The sequence below is a fragment of the Pseudophryne corroboree genome, chromosome 4, assembly GCF_028390025.1.
Source record: "Pseudophryne corroboree isolate aPseCor3 chromosome 4, aPseCor3.hap2, whole genome shotgun sequence".
Taxonomy (NCBI): domain Eukaryota; kingdom Metazoa; phylum Chordata; class Amphibia; order Anura; family Myobatrachidae; genus Pseudophryne; species Pseudophryne corroboree.
Window position 1 is genome coordinate 193822600 of NC_086447.1, and position 16440 is coordinate 193839039.

Here is a 16440-nt window from a genome sequence, read left to right on the forward strand (position 1 = left end):
GTGTGGTGCCGAGAACTGTACACAATACTCAAGATGCAGCCGTACAAATGATTTGTACAGTGGCAGCATTACGATATTGTCCCTTGACGTAATTCCCCTTTTAATGCATGTTAACACCTTATCTGCCTTAGTTGCTGCACTTTGACATTAGGTACTGCTGCTAAACTACTATCAATGAACACCCCCAAAGACTTGATTACCCTACATATTTTAGTATCATCTGCAAAAATTGAACATGTGCTAAACCGTCTCCTAGATCTTTTATAAATATGTTAAACAATAATGGCCCCAGCACAGAACCCTGCGGTATTCCACTTATTACTTTAGCCCAGGTGGAAAACATCCCATTAACCACCACTCGCTGTTCCCTGTTATCAAGGCAATTACTCACCCATGTACAAATAGTGTTTCCTACACCAAGCTGCCTTAATTTGAAAATCAGCCTCACTGTGTAGAAAGCTTTTGCAAAATCAAGATAGAACACATCAACTGCGTTACCCTGGTCAAGATTGTCGCTTATTGTCTCATAGAAGCTAATCAAATTAGTTTGACATGACCTATTTCTCACAAAACCATGCTGGTTCTTATTAATAGCATGGGAGTTCTCCAAGTACTCCTATATGCTATCCCTTAGTATACTTTCCAAAAGTTTACCCACTATTGATGTCAGACTACCCGGTTTATAGTTACCAGGATGGAGTTTAATGCCCTTTTTAAATACTGGGACTACCTCTGCTACACGCCAATTCTTTGGTACCATGCCTGATGCAAGTGAATCAGTGAAAATCAGAACCAGTGGCCTTGCTATTTTAGCGTTTAGCTCCATTAGAACCCTAGAATGAAGTCCATCTGGACCAGGAGATTTATTAATCTTAATTTTTTTTAATCGCTCACGGACTACTTCCTCAGACATATAAGTATTAAGCAACGGGCCTTTAACATTACTATTATTATTGTTACTTACTAATCCCACCATCTGATCCTCTCTAGTAAACACTGATGAAAAAAATGTGTTCTATATTTCAGCTTTTTCTTTGTAATAATTTATTAAGAATCCCAGTTCACTTTTTAATGGTCCTAAATTTTCTTTTTTTAGCCTCTTGCCTGTCGGGATCCCGGCGCACAGTATAACGGTGCCGGAATCCCGACAGCCGGCATACCGACACTTTCTCTCCCTCGTGGGGGTCCACGACCCCCCTGGTGGAAGAATAAAATAGCGTGGTGCGCGTAGCGCGCCACCGTGCCCGCAACGTGGCGAGTGTAGCGAGCCCGCAAGGGGCTCATTTGCGCTCGCCACACTGTCGGTATGCCGCCGTTCAGGCTCCCGGCGCCGTTATGCTGGTCGCCAGGTGCCTGGCCGCCGGCATACCATACTACACCCCTGTAAGTACCTTGCATATTGTAAGTGCACTCAAATAAGCACACATAAGCAATGCAAAAATGTGACAGCCCCAATGTCTGCTTACACTAGAAACAAAGTGGTTATTATGTCTACTATGTTGTCTACCACTATTATTTTTGCTCTCACAGGCACTTGGAACACAGTCCTGGCTTGTATGGGGCCATCGGTCAGGTTGAGATGACTCTTTCTCAGTGTGTAGGCTCCCTGATATCTTGTTCCTTATTATTTTTACTGGAGAGATCTTGCCACTGAGTTTCCCTTTATAAAAAGAAAGAGAGAAGTAGTTAGGTTGCCCAGTTCCTGCATGAGGTCTAATCATTGGTGTATCTATGATGGGACCACGCCGCACACCCTGCACTCATTTAAGTACACTCACATCTCTGGCGTCCCATGTCCGTACTGGTGCCATGTTACTGGAGCAGGGTCATAACGAGGGAGGGGGGGGGGGCATGTGCCTTGGGCACAGGATTTGAGGGGGCACAGAGCTCTCATCCTGCAGTCTCCATCAGCCCAGGATGCATTACCACCCCCCTCCCCTCCGTCAGGCTGGTGAGGGCACTGTATTGATAGCGGAGCAAACAATCAGTCCCACGCTGTGCGCACAGCGCAAGACCAGCAGCGTGAATCAGTCTGCCAACAAGTACTCCAGCACACAGCTGCAGCCCCGGCACTGAGGACAGACTGACCAGGTAGTCTAACAGCTGCAAACAAGGAACACCGCAGTCAGCTACTGCCAACCCGCAGGGATAGTGGATGAGAGAAAGCGCCGGGATGCGTATTCCCCCTAACCCTGCTGGTCACAGTGACAATTAACCACTTGCCTGGCATGGTCGCGGCAGATGCGACCACACCAGGCAGTGTTTTATCTCACCTGGTCGCACAGGATGCGACCAGTCAGATAAACAGTGCTAGCAGCGGCAGGAAGGGAAACTTGCCTCCCTGCACCCTCCCCACATTGTTGCTGTGCTGCCGACAATTGCTGATCGGTCAGCGCGGCAGGATTCACCCCCCCCCTTACAACGGCTGCAGACAATAGCAGCTGCTGGGAATTGTAAAACAACCCATCCAAGCCCCCCCCCACCCCCCCCCCCCCCCACCCCTGTGTACCTGGCGGCTGCCCGGACTCTAAAAGGTAGAATTGCGATGGTCGCAATGTTACCGATGTTCCGATGGTCGCAATGTTCCTGAACGTTGTTTCAATGTTTGGAAAAAAAAAAGATTTTAAATAAAAATAATGTGTTTTTTTAAACTAAAATAATTTTGCATAGGGTTAAATTCATGTTCTTCACCTAGTACACTCATAAAAAACCCAGACAATTTCTGAGAGGTTTTTTTGGGGGAAAAATTGTCAGTTAAGTGGTTAATAGAAGCGATGTGTCTTAACACAGACACCACAACAAACACATGGGGCCAAATGTAATAGAGTGAGCGTTTCAGAAAATGAGATTTGGTAAGGTTTTTCAGGGTTTTTTTTTAAGTGGCAATTATTTACACTGCAAAACCAGGTTGATCTTGCTGTGTAAATGATTGCCACTTTAAAGAACATTGCAAAACCTTACCAAATCTCTCATTTTCTGAAACTCTCACTCTAGTACATTTGGTCCATGGAATCAGCACAATTACTGTGCTAATCAATAGTGACATTTCGCCTTATGTGGACTTGGACATTATACGTGTACTGTGGCTATGTCTCCCTTTTACCAGCTGCTGTTATACTCTGTGCTGTGGTCTGTAGCACAATGCCAGGTGGGTATTCATCAGCGATGACTGAGAGGTAGCTACAAATACATGCAAATATGGGGCCTAATTCAGGCTGGAATGCTGCAGCGGCAGCATTCGCAGTTCGATGCCCAGTGTAGTGTGCGCACGCGCAGAAGCTGCACTGCACGTGTGCACACAGTTAGATGCAGTAGCATCTCACTTGTGCGATCGCCTCTGCCTGATTGGCAGGCAGAGGCGGTTGTGGGGCGGGAGGGGGCATGTTGGCGGTGTTAGGGGGCGAGGTCCCGACAATGCAGGCGTGTCCGAACTGTTTTCAGGGCAGGCTACGGTGGCTGCATGACGTCACGCGCAGCTGCTGCAACCCTAAACATGGTGGGTAGCCACCTGCCTTCACAGCTAGGCTGCCTAGGCAGGGAGCTACTCGGCAGGTGCGAAACCATTGCTGCTGTGGGATGTTTTTGCACGTCTGCAAGGTGGTGGAGGGGAGGGGGCTAGGGCCTAGCATGCGGGAGGAGTAGATTTGTGCTGGGCGCCCCCCTGCAAGTCAGAGATTTTGATCATAGATGTGCGTTTTATCGCACATCTACGATATGAGTTTCAGAACTCCACTTATTAGCTACAAAAAACCTGATGTTGGCAGGCAAGAGCTGAAACACAGCCTGAGATATTTGCTTGTCACTAAGGGCAAAAATTTAATAAATAATGAAAAATAAAAAATATCCCCTCCCTTTCAACAGCAGCCCAGCCTGCACATAATTGGTCTGATCTTCTGGGAAAGGGATTTCGCTAAGAAATTGATCAGACTGCGTCATCTGTAGAGTTCTGACCCAATGCTGAGTAGCCATTGGCTACCAATATAATGTAGTGCGAATATAGTGCATGTACTATGAGTGTAGCACTACAAGTACCAGTTGCACATGAAGTACTAGTGCATACTCACTGGTAGTGGCCCAAGTGTGCACTGCATGTGTGGCCCCGCTAATAAATTAAAAACGACTGCCCCCAATATCAAATAAATAAATAATTAACCCACTATCAAATAAATAATGCCCCCATAACAAATTATGGTATTGAGCTTATTTTATATCTTGTCCAGTGCTCCATGTGAGCGGCCTCCTGGTTTTCTGTTCTCTTCCCACTTCTCCTCATTTGGTAAAGTCAGAACAAGTCTTACTGGGACCGCCCTCACAGCGTATACATATTATGTTTCACTATCATTGTAATTATGGGCCTGATTCAGAGGTGAATGCACAGCAATATGAATACATGTAATGCAGCAGTAAGTGCCTCCTCCTGGCATTGTACATCCTATTGGATCATCTTTGAGACCATCAGCCATCGGAGTATCCCTGAGGTTACTCACATTGGCACTCTCCGCTCCATAGCTGAGGCCAGGAAGACTACATAGAAAGACACAGAACCTGGCCTCAGCACTCCTAGAAAACATGGGCGCAAACCACCTTCTATCTAATTACCATCCATATTTTTAATTACACTGATTTAAGATAATTTATCATAATGTATAAAGTTATTTTGTGTGCCTATAACAAACAACATTCCTACTATTTTATTCTTGTTCTTAAATCCACAAACCCCTCCTGGGATAAGGTTATATGCCACACCGCCTGGTACAATACATATAAATCAAGGAAGTCTGGAACAACTCAGGGCGTCACAGTATAACTTCTTCCAGTGTAAGTAGGTGGAGGATTGTCTCATGTAGGGACCACAATGCTTCCATGCTAGGAGACTGCATAGGTGAGCTCTTTACTACTGTAAGTGCATTCAAATGAGCTCACATAGAAATGTACATATAACGTTATGACACTGATAACTAAAGACAGCCCGAATAGTCGGCTTACAGTCCTCTGCTTTACTGTAGAAATGAGGTAAGTACTGCCACTAATTATAGCTGTAGTTCTCATATATACAGTACTTGGATCATAATCCCGACTTGTACGAGCCGTTTGGTCAGGCTGGGATGACTCTCTCTCGGGGCGGAGAGGCTTTGATGGTTGTCTCCTTGTTCCTTTGGTTGGGGACATCTTGTCACTGACCTTCCCTTTGAAAACAAAGAGAAGTAGTTAAGGTGCACAGTTCCTGAATGAGATGTAACGATGGCATCTTTCTGCATACACCTGTGACATTAGCTCATTCTATCCCAGGATACTTCATATGTGAAGCCAACATGTAGCTCTGCTGCTGTTGCTCAGTTATAACTCCCAGTACGTGTGCTGTAGGAGTTTGATGGGAGATTGACAACAAGCTGCATTGTTTATACATTTTGCGTGCATACGCTGAGCCAGTTTGCGCATTTTACACTATGAAAACCAGTGTATTTCCTAGTCAGCCATTATGTTGCCAGACCAAGGTGATAAAATGACTTTTGCTCTTTTAAATACTGCATTCTGCTGTATTGTAGAGCATGCATTAAAGTTCACATGATTATACACCATCCAATGGTTGTACATACTATTGTATACTGTAATACTGTAACTCAAAACAACTAAAAGTAACAGTGGACAGTATAACCAAATTGTACGGTCCACTAGACGCTGTATCACTTGATTGAACACTGATCACAACCACTGATTACAACACCAAACAAAGGGGTGAACTGCCCAAATGTTGGTAGATGCAGATTTGAAAGCTAACATATGGTGAAACACATCTGTACAGAAAGAAACCTGCCACCTAAATGTTATTTCTATCTTATGTACCTCTTTATTTATTTACATATCTATACAGTATGTCCTGAACTTATGTATTTCCCTTTTCCAAATTTCATTATTCCTTTGTATGACATATTCATTCATTGTTTTCCTTTTCCATATAGATCCATCTGGCTACTTATCAGCTCCACCACTGTTTGCCCTGTAGGGCTAACCTCCCAGTGTATAAATTACATTTCCCTAGTACTTGGATATAACGCTCTCTAATTATTTACACTAATGTCATTTGCATAACATTGTCATTATTGTCATCTACCCTCACTTTCCCAATTTTTTTTTTACAAACATCACGTTTCCTATCCACTATGTCTTATTACCACACACGAGGATCATCTTCTTTTAACGCAATTTGTATCATTTCTATTTTCTGTGTCTCATCACGAACGACCCCCAAAATACCCCTGGGAAAGTTTTTACATCCAACATATCTAAAACAATGTGACCCCATAGAGAGTCCAGCAACACATGGCCCAGGCTTTGTTCTAGTCTACCCAGGTGGAGGGTGGTGTGTTTGTAGAGAGTAGAATTATAACTGTTACTCCTACTGGTACTTGGGACACAGTCCTGACTTGTGTGGGCCCATCGGTCAGGATGAGATGACTCTTTCTCAGTGTGTAGGCTCCTTGATATCTTGTTCCTTGTTATTTTTACTGGAGACATCTTGCCACTGAGATTCCCTTTATAAAAAAAAAGAAAAAAGAGAGAAGTAGTTACGTTGCACAGTTCCTGCATGGGTTCTAATCATTGGTGTATCTATGATGGCACCACACCGCACACCATGCATTCATTTAATTATACTCACCTCTCTGGAGTCCCATGTCCGCACTGGTGCCATGTTCCTGGAGACCTGCACATGTGCAGTGGTCTCTAGCACAATGCCAGGTGGGTATTCATTGGGGATGACTGGGAGGTGGCTACAAATACATGCAAATAATAAGATTTTACTTACCGATAAATCTATTTCTCGTAGTCCGTAGTGGATGCTGGGGACTCCGTCAGGACCATGGGGAATAGCGGCTCCGCAGGAGACAGGGCACAAAAGTAAAAGCTTTAGGATCAGGTGGTGTGCACTGGCTCCTCCCCCTATGACCCTCCTCCAAGCCTCAGTTAGGATACTGTGCCCGGACGAGCGTACACAATAAGGAAGGATTTTGAATCCCGGGTAAGACTCATACCAGCCACACCAATCACACTGTACAACCTGTGATCTGAACCCAGTTAACAGCATGATAACAGCGGAGCCTCTGAAAAGATGGCTCACAACAATAATAACCCGATTTTTGTAACAATAACTATGTACAAGTATTGCAGACAATCCGCACTTGGGATGGGCGCCCAGCATCCACTACGGACTACGAGAAATAGATTTATCGGTAAGTAAAATCTTATTTTCTCTGACGTCCTAGTGGATGCTGGGGACTCAGTCAGGACCATGGGGATTATACCAAAGCTCCCAAACGGGCGGGAGAGTACGGATGACTCTGCAGCACCGAATGAGAGAACTCCAGGTCCTCTTTAGCCAGGGTATCAAATTTGTAGAATTTTACAAACGTGTTCTCCCCCGACCACGTAGCTGCTCGGCAGAGTTGTAATGCCGAGAACCCTCGGGCAGCCGCCCAGGATGAGCCCACCTTCCTTGTGGAATGGGCCTTGACAGATTTAGGCTGTGGCAGGCCTGCCACAGAATGTGCAAGTTGAAATGTGCTACAAATCCAACGAGCAATCGTCTGCTTAGAAGCAAGAGCACCCAGTTTGTTGGGTGCATACAGGATAACAGCGAGTCAGTTTTCCTGACTCCAGCCGTCCTGGAAACCTATATTTTCAGGGCCCTGACAACATCTAGCAACTTGGAGTCCTCCAAGTCCCTAGTAGCCGCAGGTACCACAATAAGCTGGTTCAGGTGAAACGCTGACACCACCTTAGGAAGAAACTGGGGATGAGTCCGCAGCTCTGCCCTGTCCGAATGGACAATCAGATATGGCTTTTGTGAGACAAAGCCGCCAATTCTGACACTCGCCTGGCCGAGGCCAGGGCCAACAGCATGGTCACTTTTCATGTGAGATATTTCAAATCCACAGATTTGAGCGGTTTAAAATGTGATTTGAGGAATCCCAGAACTACGTTGAGATCCCACAGTGCCACTGGAGGCACAAAAAGGGGGTTGTATATGCAATACTCCCTTGACAAACTTCTGGACTTCAGGAACTGAAGCCAATTCTTTCTGGAAGAAAATTGACAGGGCCGAAATTTGAACCTTAATGGACCCCAATTTGAGGCCCATAGACACTCCTGTTTGCAGGAAATTCAGGAATCGACCGAGTTGAAATTTCTTCGTGGGGCCTTCCTGGCCTCACACCACGCAACATATTTTCGCCACATGTGGTGATAATGTTTTGCGGTCACCTCCTTCCTGGCTTTGACCAGGGTAGGAATGACCTCTTCCGGAATGCCTTTTTCCCTTAGGATCTGGCGTTCCACCGCCATGCCGTCAAACGCAGCCGCGGTAAGTCTTGGAACAGACCTGGTACTTGCTGAAGCAAGTCCCTTCTTAGCGGCAGAGGCCATGAGTCCTCTGTGAGCATTTCTTGAAGTTCCGGGTGCCACGTCCTTCTTGGCCAATCCGGAGCCACGAGTATAGTTCTTACTCCTCTACGTCTTATAATTCTCAGTACCTTGGTTATGAGAAGCAGAGGAGGGAACACATACACCGACTGGTACACCCACGGTGTTACCAGAACGTCCACAGATATTGCTTGAGGGTCTCTTGACCTGGCGCAATACCTGTCCAGTTTTTTGTTCAGGCGGGACGCCATCATGTCCACCTTTGGTCTTTCCCAACGGTTCACAATCATGTGGAATACTTCCCGATGAAGTCCCCACTCTCCCGGGTGGAGGTCGTGCCTGCTGAGGAAGTCTGCTTCCCAGTTGTCCACTCCCGGAATGAACACTGCTGACAGTGCTATCACATGATTTTTCGCCCAGTGAAGAATCCTTGCAGTTTCTGCCATTGCCCTCCTGCTTCTTGTGCCGCCCTGTCTGTTTACGTGGGCGACTGCCGTGATGTTGTCCCACTGGATCAATACCGGCTGACCTTGAAGCAGAGGTCTTGCTAAGCTTAGAACATTGTAAATTGCCCTTAGCTCCAGTATATTTATGTGGCGAGAAGTCTCCAGACTTGATCACACTCCCTGGAAATTTTTTCCCTGTGTGACTGCTCCCCAGCCTCTCAGGCTGGCATCCGTGGTCACCAGGACCCAGTCCTGAATGCCGAGTCTGCGGCCCTTTAGTAGATGAGCACTCTGCAGCCACCGCAGAAGAAACACCCTTGTCCTTGGAGACAGGGTTATCCGCTGATGCATCTGAAGATGCGATCCGGACCATTTTTCCAGCAGATCCCACTGAAAAGTTCTTGCGTGAAATCTACCGAATGGAATCGCTTCGTAAGAAGCCACCATTTTTCCCAGGACCCTTGTGCAATGATGCACTGACACTTTTCCTGGTTTTAGGAGGTTCCTGACTAGCTCGGATAACTCCCTGGCTTTCTTCTCCGGGAGAAACACCTTTTTCTGGACTGTGTCCAGAATCATCCCTAGGAACAGCAGACGTGTCGTCGGAAACAGCTGCGGTTTTGGAATATTTAGAATCCACCCGTGCTGTCGTAGAACTACTTGAGATAGTGCTACTCCGACCTCCAACTGTTCTCTGGACCTTGCCCCTATCAGGAGATCGTCCATTTTCTTTGAAGAAGAATCATCATTTCGGCCATTACCTTGGTAAGGACCCGGGGTGCCGTGGACAATCCAACCGGCAGCGTCTGAAACTGATAGTGACAGTTCTGTACCACGAACCTGAGGTACCCTTGGTGAGAAGGGCAAATTGGGACATGGAGGTAAGCATCCCTGATGTCCCGGGACACCATATAGTCCCCTTCTTCCTGGTTCGCTATCACTGCTCTGAGTGACTCCATCTTGATTTGAACCTTTGTATGTAAGTGTTCAACTATTTCAGATTTAGAATAGGTCTCACCGAGCCGTCTGGCTTCAGTACCACAATATAGTGTGGAATAATACCCCTTTCCTTGTTGTAGGAGGGGTACTTTGATTATCACCTGCTGGGAATACAGCTTGTGAATTGTTTCCACTACTGCCTCCCTGTCGGAGGGAGACGTTGGTAAAGCAGACTTCAGGAACCTGCGAGGGGGAGACGTCTCGAATTTCCAATCTGTACCCCTGGGATACTACTTGTAGGATCCAGGGGTCCACTTGCGAGTGAGCCCACTGCGTGCTGAAACTCTTGAGACGACCCCCCCCACCGCACCTGAGTCCGCTTGTACGGCCCCAGCGTCATGCTGAGGACTTGGCAGAAGCGGTGGAGGGCTTCTGTTTCTGGGAATGGGCTGCCTGCTGCAGTCTTCTTCCCTTTCCTCTATCCCATGGCAGATATGACTGGCCTTTTGCCCGCTTGCCCTTATGGGGACGAAAGGACTGAGGCTGAAAAGACGTTGTCTTTTTCTCCTTTATACGGCAATACTTCCATGTGCCGTTTGGAATCTGCATCACCTGACCACTGTCGTGTCCATAAACAACTTCTGGCAGATATGGACATCGCACTTACTCTTGATGCCAGAGTGCAAATATCCCTCTGTGCATCTCGCATATATAGAAATGCATCCTTTAAATGCTCTATAGTCAATAAAATACTGTCCCTGTCAAGGGTATCAATATTTTCAGTCAGGGAATCCGACCAAGCCACCCCAGCGCTGCACATCCAGGCTGAGGCGATCGCTGGTCGCAGTATAACACCAGTATGTGTGTATATACTTTTTAGGATATTTTCCAGCCTCCTATCAGCTGGCTCCTTGAGGGCGGCCCTATCTGGAGACGGTACCGCCACTTGTTTTGATAAGCGTGTGAGCGCCTTATCCACCCTAAGGGGTGTTTCCCAACGCGCCATAACTTCTGGCGGGAAAGGGTATACCGCCAATAATTTTCTATCGGGGGAAACCCACGCATCATCACACACTTCATTTAATTTATCTGATTCAGGAAAAACTACAGGTAGTTTTTTCACACTCCACATAATACCCTTTTTTGTGGTACTTGTAGTATCAGAAATATGTAACACCTCCTTCATTGCCCTTAACAAGTAACGTGTGGCCCTAAAGGAAAATACGTTTGTTTCTTCACCGTCGACACTGGAGTCAGTGTCCGTGTCTGTGTCTGTGTCGACCGACTGAGGTAAAAGGACGTTTTAACGCCCCTGACGGTGTTTGAGACGCCTGGACAGGTACTAATTGGTTTGCCGGCCGTCTCATGTCGTCAACCGACCTTGCAGCGTGTTGACATTATCACGTAATTCCTTAAATAAGCCATCCATTCCGGTGTCGACTCCCTAGAGAGTGACATCACCATTACAGGCAATTGCTCCGCCTCCTCACCAACATCGTCCTCATACATGTCGACACACACGTACCGACACACAGCACACACACAGGGAATGCTCTGATAGAGGACAGGACCCCACTAGCCCTTTGGGGAGACAGAGGGAGAGTTTGCCAGCACACACCAAAAACGCTATAATTATACAGGGACAACCTTTATATAAGTGTTTTTCCCTTATAGCATTTTAATATATATAGTCATATCGCCAAATAAGTGCCCCCCCTCTCTGTTTTAACCCTGTTTCTGTAGTGCAGTGCAGGGGAGAGCCTGGGAGCCTTCCCACCAGCATTTCTGTGAGGGAAAATGGCGCTGTGTGCTGAGGAGAATAGGCCCCGCCCCCTTTTCGGCGGGCTTCTTCTCCCGTTTTTCTGAGACCTGGCAGGGGTTAAATACATCCATATAGCCCCCAGGGGCTATATGTGATGTATTTTTAGCCAGAATAAGGTACTATCATTGCTGCCCAGGGCGCCCCCCCCAGCGCCCTGCACCCTCAGTGACCGCTGCTATGAAGTGTGCTGACAACAATGGCGCACAGCTGCAGTGCTGTGCGCTACCTTATGAAGACTGAAAAGTCTTCTGCTGCCGGTTTCTGGACCTCTTCACTTTTCGGCATCTGCAAGGGGGTCGGCGGCGCGGCTCCGGGACGAACCCCAGGGTGAGACCTGTGTTCCGACTCCCTCTGGAGCTAATGGTGTCCAGTAGCCTAAGAAGCCAATCCATCCTGCACGCAGGTGAGTTCACTTCTCTCCCCTAAGTCCCTCGATGCAGTGAGCCTGTTGCCAGCAGGACTCACTGAAAATAAAAAACCTAACAAAACTTTTACTCTAAGCAGCTCTTTAGGAGAGCCACCTAGATTGCACCCTTCTCGGCCGGGCACAAAAATCTAACTGAGGCTTGGAGGAGGGTCATAGGGGGAGGAGCCAGTGCACACCACCTGATCCTAAAGCTTTTACTTTTGTGCCCTGTCTCCTGCGGAGCCGCTATTCCCCATGGTCCTGACGGAGTCCCCAGCATCCACTAGGACGTCAGAGAAATAAAAAATATCCCCTCCCTTTCAACAGCAGCCCATCCTGCACATAATTGGTCTGAACTTCTGGGAAAGGGATTTCGCTAAGAAATTGATCAGACTGCGTCACCTGTGGAGTTCAGACCCAATGCTGAGTAGCCATTGGCTACCAACATAATACATAATACAGTGTGAATATAGTGCATGTACTATGAGTGTAGCACTACAAGTACCAGTTGCACATGAAGTGCTAGTGCATACTCACTGGTAGTGGCCCAAGTGTGCACTGCATGTGTGGCCCCGCTAATAAATTAAAAAACGAGTGCCCCCAATATCAAATAAATAAATAATGATCCCACTATTGAATAATTAACCCACTATCAAATAAATAATGCCCCCATAACAAATGATGTTATTGAGCTTATTTCATTTCATGTCCAGTGCTCCATGTGAGCGGCCTCCTGGTTTTCTGTTCTCATCCCCCTTCTCCTCATTCGGAAAAGTCAGAACAAGTCTTACTGGGACCGCCCTCACATCGTATACATATTATGTTTCACTATCATTGTAATTATGGGCCTGATTCAGAGGTGAATGCACAGCAATATGAATATATGTAATGCAGCAGAAAGTGCCTCCTCCTGGCATTGTACATCCAACTGGATCATCTGTGAGATCATCAGCCATCGGAGTATCCCTGAGGTTACTCACATTGGCACTCTCCGCTCCATAGCTGAGGCCAGGAAGACTACATAGAAAGACACAGAACCTGGCCTCAGCACTCCTAGAAAACATGGGCGCAAACCACCTTCTATCTAATTACCATCCATATTTTTAATTACACTGATTTAAGATAATTTATCATAATGTATAAAGTTATTTTGTGTGCCTATAACAAACAACATTCCCACTATTTTATTCTTGTTCTTAAATCCACAAACCCCTGCTGGGATAAGGTTATATGCCACACCGCCTGGTACAATACATATAAATCAAGGAAGTCTGGAACAACTCAGGGCGTCACAGTATAACTTCTTCCAGTGTAACTAGGCGGAGGATTGTCTCATGTAGGGACCACAATGCTTCCATGCTAGGAGACTGCATAGGTGAGCTCTTTACTACTGTAAGTGCATTCAAATGAGCTCACATAGAAATGTACATATAACGTTATGACACTGATAACTAAAGACAGCCCGAATAGTCGGCTTACAGTCCTCTGCTTTACTGTAGAAATGAGGTAAGTACTGCCACTAATTATAGCTGTAGTTCTCATATATACAGTACTTGGATCATAATCCCGACTTGTACGAGCCGTTTGGTCAGGCTGGGATGATTCTCTCTCGGGGTGGAGAGGCTTTAATGGTTGGCTCCTTGTTCCTTTGGTTGGGGACATCTTGTCACTGACCTTCCCTTTTAAAACAAAGAGAAGTAGTTAAGGTGCACAGTTCCTGAATGAGATGTAACGATGGCATCTTTCTGCATACGCCTGTGACATTAGCTCATTCTATCCCAGGATACTTTCTATGTGAAGCCAACATGTAGCTCTGCTGCTGTTGCTCAGTTATAACTCCCAGTACGTGAGCTATAGGAGTTTGATTAACAACAAGCTGCAGTTCACCTGAGAGAGCTGTAAAGACTCATACTATAGGTATGGAAAGCTCTGTGAGTTCATTACTTTACTCATGCGTTGTTTATACATTTTGCGGTCATGTGCAGACAGAGGCGTATCTAGAAAGGAGGGGACCCATGTGCAGTCTCCGTGTGTGGGCCCCCTCCTCTCTAGATATTGCCTCACAGCAATCATTTATCACCAGTATAACAAAAGTATGCCTTACTGTATATCAGTGGGACTGGAAACCTTCATGAAAGGCCGTAGCCGGCAGAACCGCTGTTAGCGCTTTGAGCACTGAGACTCTACAGTGCATGCATAGGACTCCGCAAAAAATGGCAGCCACGCCATTTTTCCAGAGTCCTGCGCATGCGCTGTGCACTCTGGCACTGTTTCAGAGTCTCTAGTGCTCAGTGTGCTAGCAGCGGCGGTGACGGCTACGGGAGAGGAGGCGGCCCACACACGGTCACCGATGGACGCTGGAAAGGCAAGTATAGAAGAAATGGGTGCAGTGTGTGCAGTGTGGCCCCCTCTGGACCCAGCACACACTGCACCTATTATAGATAAGCCAGTGTGTGCAGAGCCAGATTGCGTATTTTACACTATGAAAACTGATGTATTTCCAAATCAGCCACTATGTTGCAAGACCAATGTGATACTATGACTTTTGCTCTTTTAAATACTGTATTCTGCTGTATTGTGGAGCATGCATTAAAGTTCACATAGTTACACACCATCCAATGGTTGTACATACTATTCTATATTGTATACTGTAATACTGTAACTCAAAACAAAACAAAAGTAACAGTAGACAGTATAACCAAATGCTACAGTCCACTAGACCCTGTATAACTTGATTGCACACACTGATCACAACACCAAACAAAGGGGTGAACTGCTCAAATGTTGTTAGATGCGTGTGGTGAAACGCGTCTGGCCAGAAAGAAACCTGCCACCTAAAGTATATTTCTATTTTATGCACCTCTTTATTTAGTTATATATCTATATATCCTGCACTTATTTATTTCCCTTTTCCAATTTCATTATTCCTTAGTATGATATATTCATTCATTGTTAACCTTTTCCTTGTAGATTCATCTTGCTACTTATCGTCTCCACCACTGTTTGCCCTGTAGGGCTAACCTCCCAGTGTATAAATTACATAGTAACATAGTAACATAGTTGATGAGGTTGAAAAAAGACCAGTAGTCCACCAAATTCAACCTGAATTATATTATATTCCCTATTCTAATCTGGTTAAAGGTAATATCTTTGGATATCTTTTTCCATTAGAAATTTATCTAATACATTTTTAAACGTATTGACTGAGTGCGCCATTACAATCTTCTCTGACAGTGAATTTCATATTCGTATTGCCCTTACAGTGAAGAATCCTTTCCTGCGCTGAGTACGAAATTTCCTCTCCTCAAGCCTTAGTGGGTATCCGCGTGTTTTGTGTAGAGGTCTCTTAATAAACAAAATCCCCTGATAGCTCTGTATATTATCCCTTTATATATTTGTAAATATATTAATCATATCTCTTCTTAGTCGACTCATTTCTAGTGAAAACACATCTAACCTAGAAAGCCTCTCCTCATAGGGGGTCATTCCGAGTTGATCGCTAGCTGCTTTCGCTCGCTGTGCAGCGTTTAGGCAAAAAAAGTAATTTCTGCGCATGCGTATGCGGCGCATCGTACTATTACAACGAACGTTGTAGTTTCACACAAGGTCTTGCGAAGCTTTTCAGTCGCACTGCTGGCCGCAGAGTAATTGACAGGAAGAGGGCGTTTCTGGGTGTCAACTGACCGTTTTCAGGGAGTGTTTGAAAAAACGCAGGCGTGCCAGGAAAAATGAAGGTGTGTCTGGGCAAACGCAGGGCGTGTTCGTGATGTCTAAACAGGAACTGAACAGTCTGAAGTAATCGCAAGTGCTGAGTAGGTCTGAAGCTACTCTGAAACTGCACAAAATAATTTTGTAGCCGCTCTGCAATCCTTTCGTTCGCACTTCTGCTAAGCTAAGAGGCGGCATAGCGTTTCCACGGCTGCTAAAAACTGCTAGCGAGCGAACAACTCGGAATGACCCCCTAAGTCCAGTGTTTCCAACCCCTTAATTAATTTGGTAGCTCACCTCTGAACTCTTTCAAGTTCTAATACAGTATTTCTCTTTTATAGTGTGGTGCCGAGAACTGTACACAATACTCAAGATGCAGCCGTACAAATGATTTGTACAGTGGCAGCATTACGATATTGTCCCTTGACGTAATTCCCCTTTTAATGCATGTTAACACCTTATCTGCCTTAGTTGCTGCACTTTGACATTAGGTACTGCTGCTAAACTACTATCAATGAACACCCCCAAAGACTTGATTACCCTACATATTTTAGTATCATCTGCAAAAATTGAACATGTGCTAAACCGTCTCCTAGATCTTTTATAAATATGTTAAACAATAATGGCCCCAGCACAGAACCCTGCGGTATTCCACTTATTACTTTAGCCCAGGTGGAAAACATCCCATTAACCACCACTCG

General features: G+C 45.9%; 1 protein-coding gene across 11 annotated transcripts in view; it reads right to left on the bottom strand.

Moving 5' to 3' along the window:
- Positions 1 to 16440, bottom strand: part of ANKMY1 (ankyrin repeat and MYND domain containing 1) — a 301516-nt gene that overhangs the window by 18673 nt on the left and 266403 nt on the right. For 8 of the 11 annotated variants that reach the window (XM_063915687.1, XM_063915678.1, XM_063915679.1 and 5 more), the window contains 4 exons: positions 13585 to 13710; positions 6396 to 6533; positions 5061 to 5186; positions 1508 to 1660 (listed from right to left, as the gene is read on the bottom strand). In XM_063915687.1, coding sequence (XP_063771757.1) covers positions 1508 to 1660; positions 5061 to 5186; positions 6396 to 6533; positions 13585 to 13710 — 543 coding nt within the window. Of the gene's footprint in view, positions 1 to 1507; positions 1661 to 4986; positions 5187 to 6395; positions 6534 to 13584; positions 13711 to 16440 lie in introns of those variants that run through there. The other 3 variants (XM_063915680.1, XM_063915681.1, XM_063915688.1) reach the window with 3 other exon arrangements.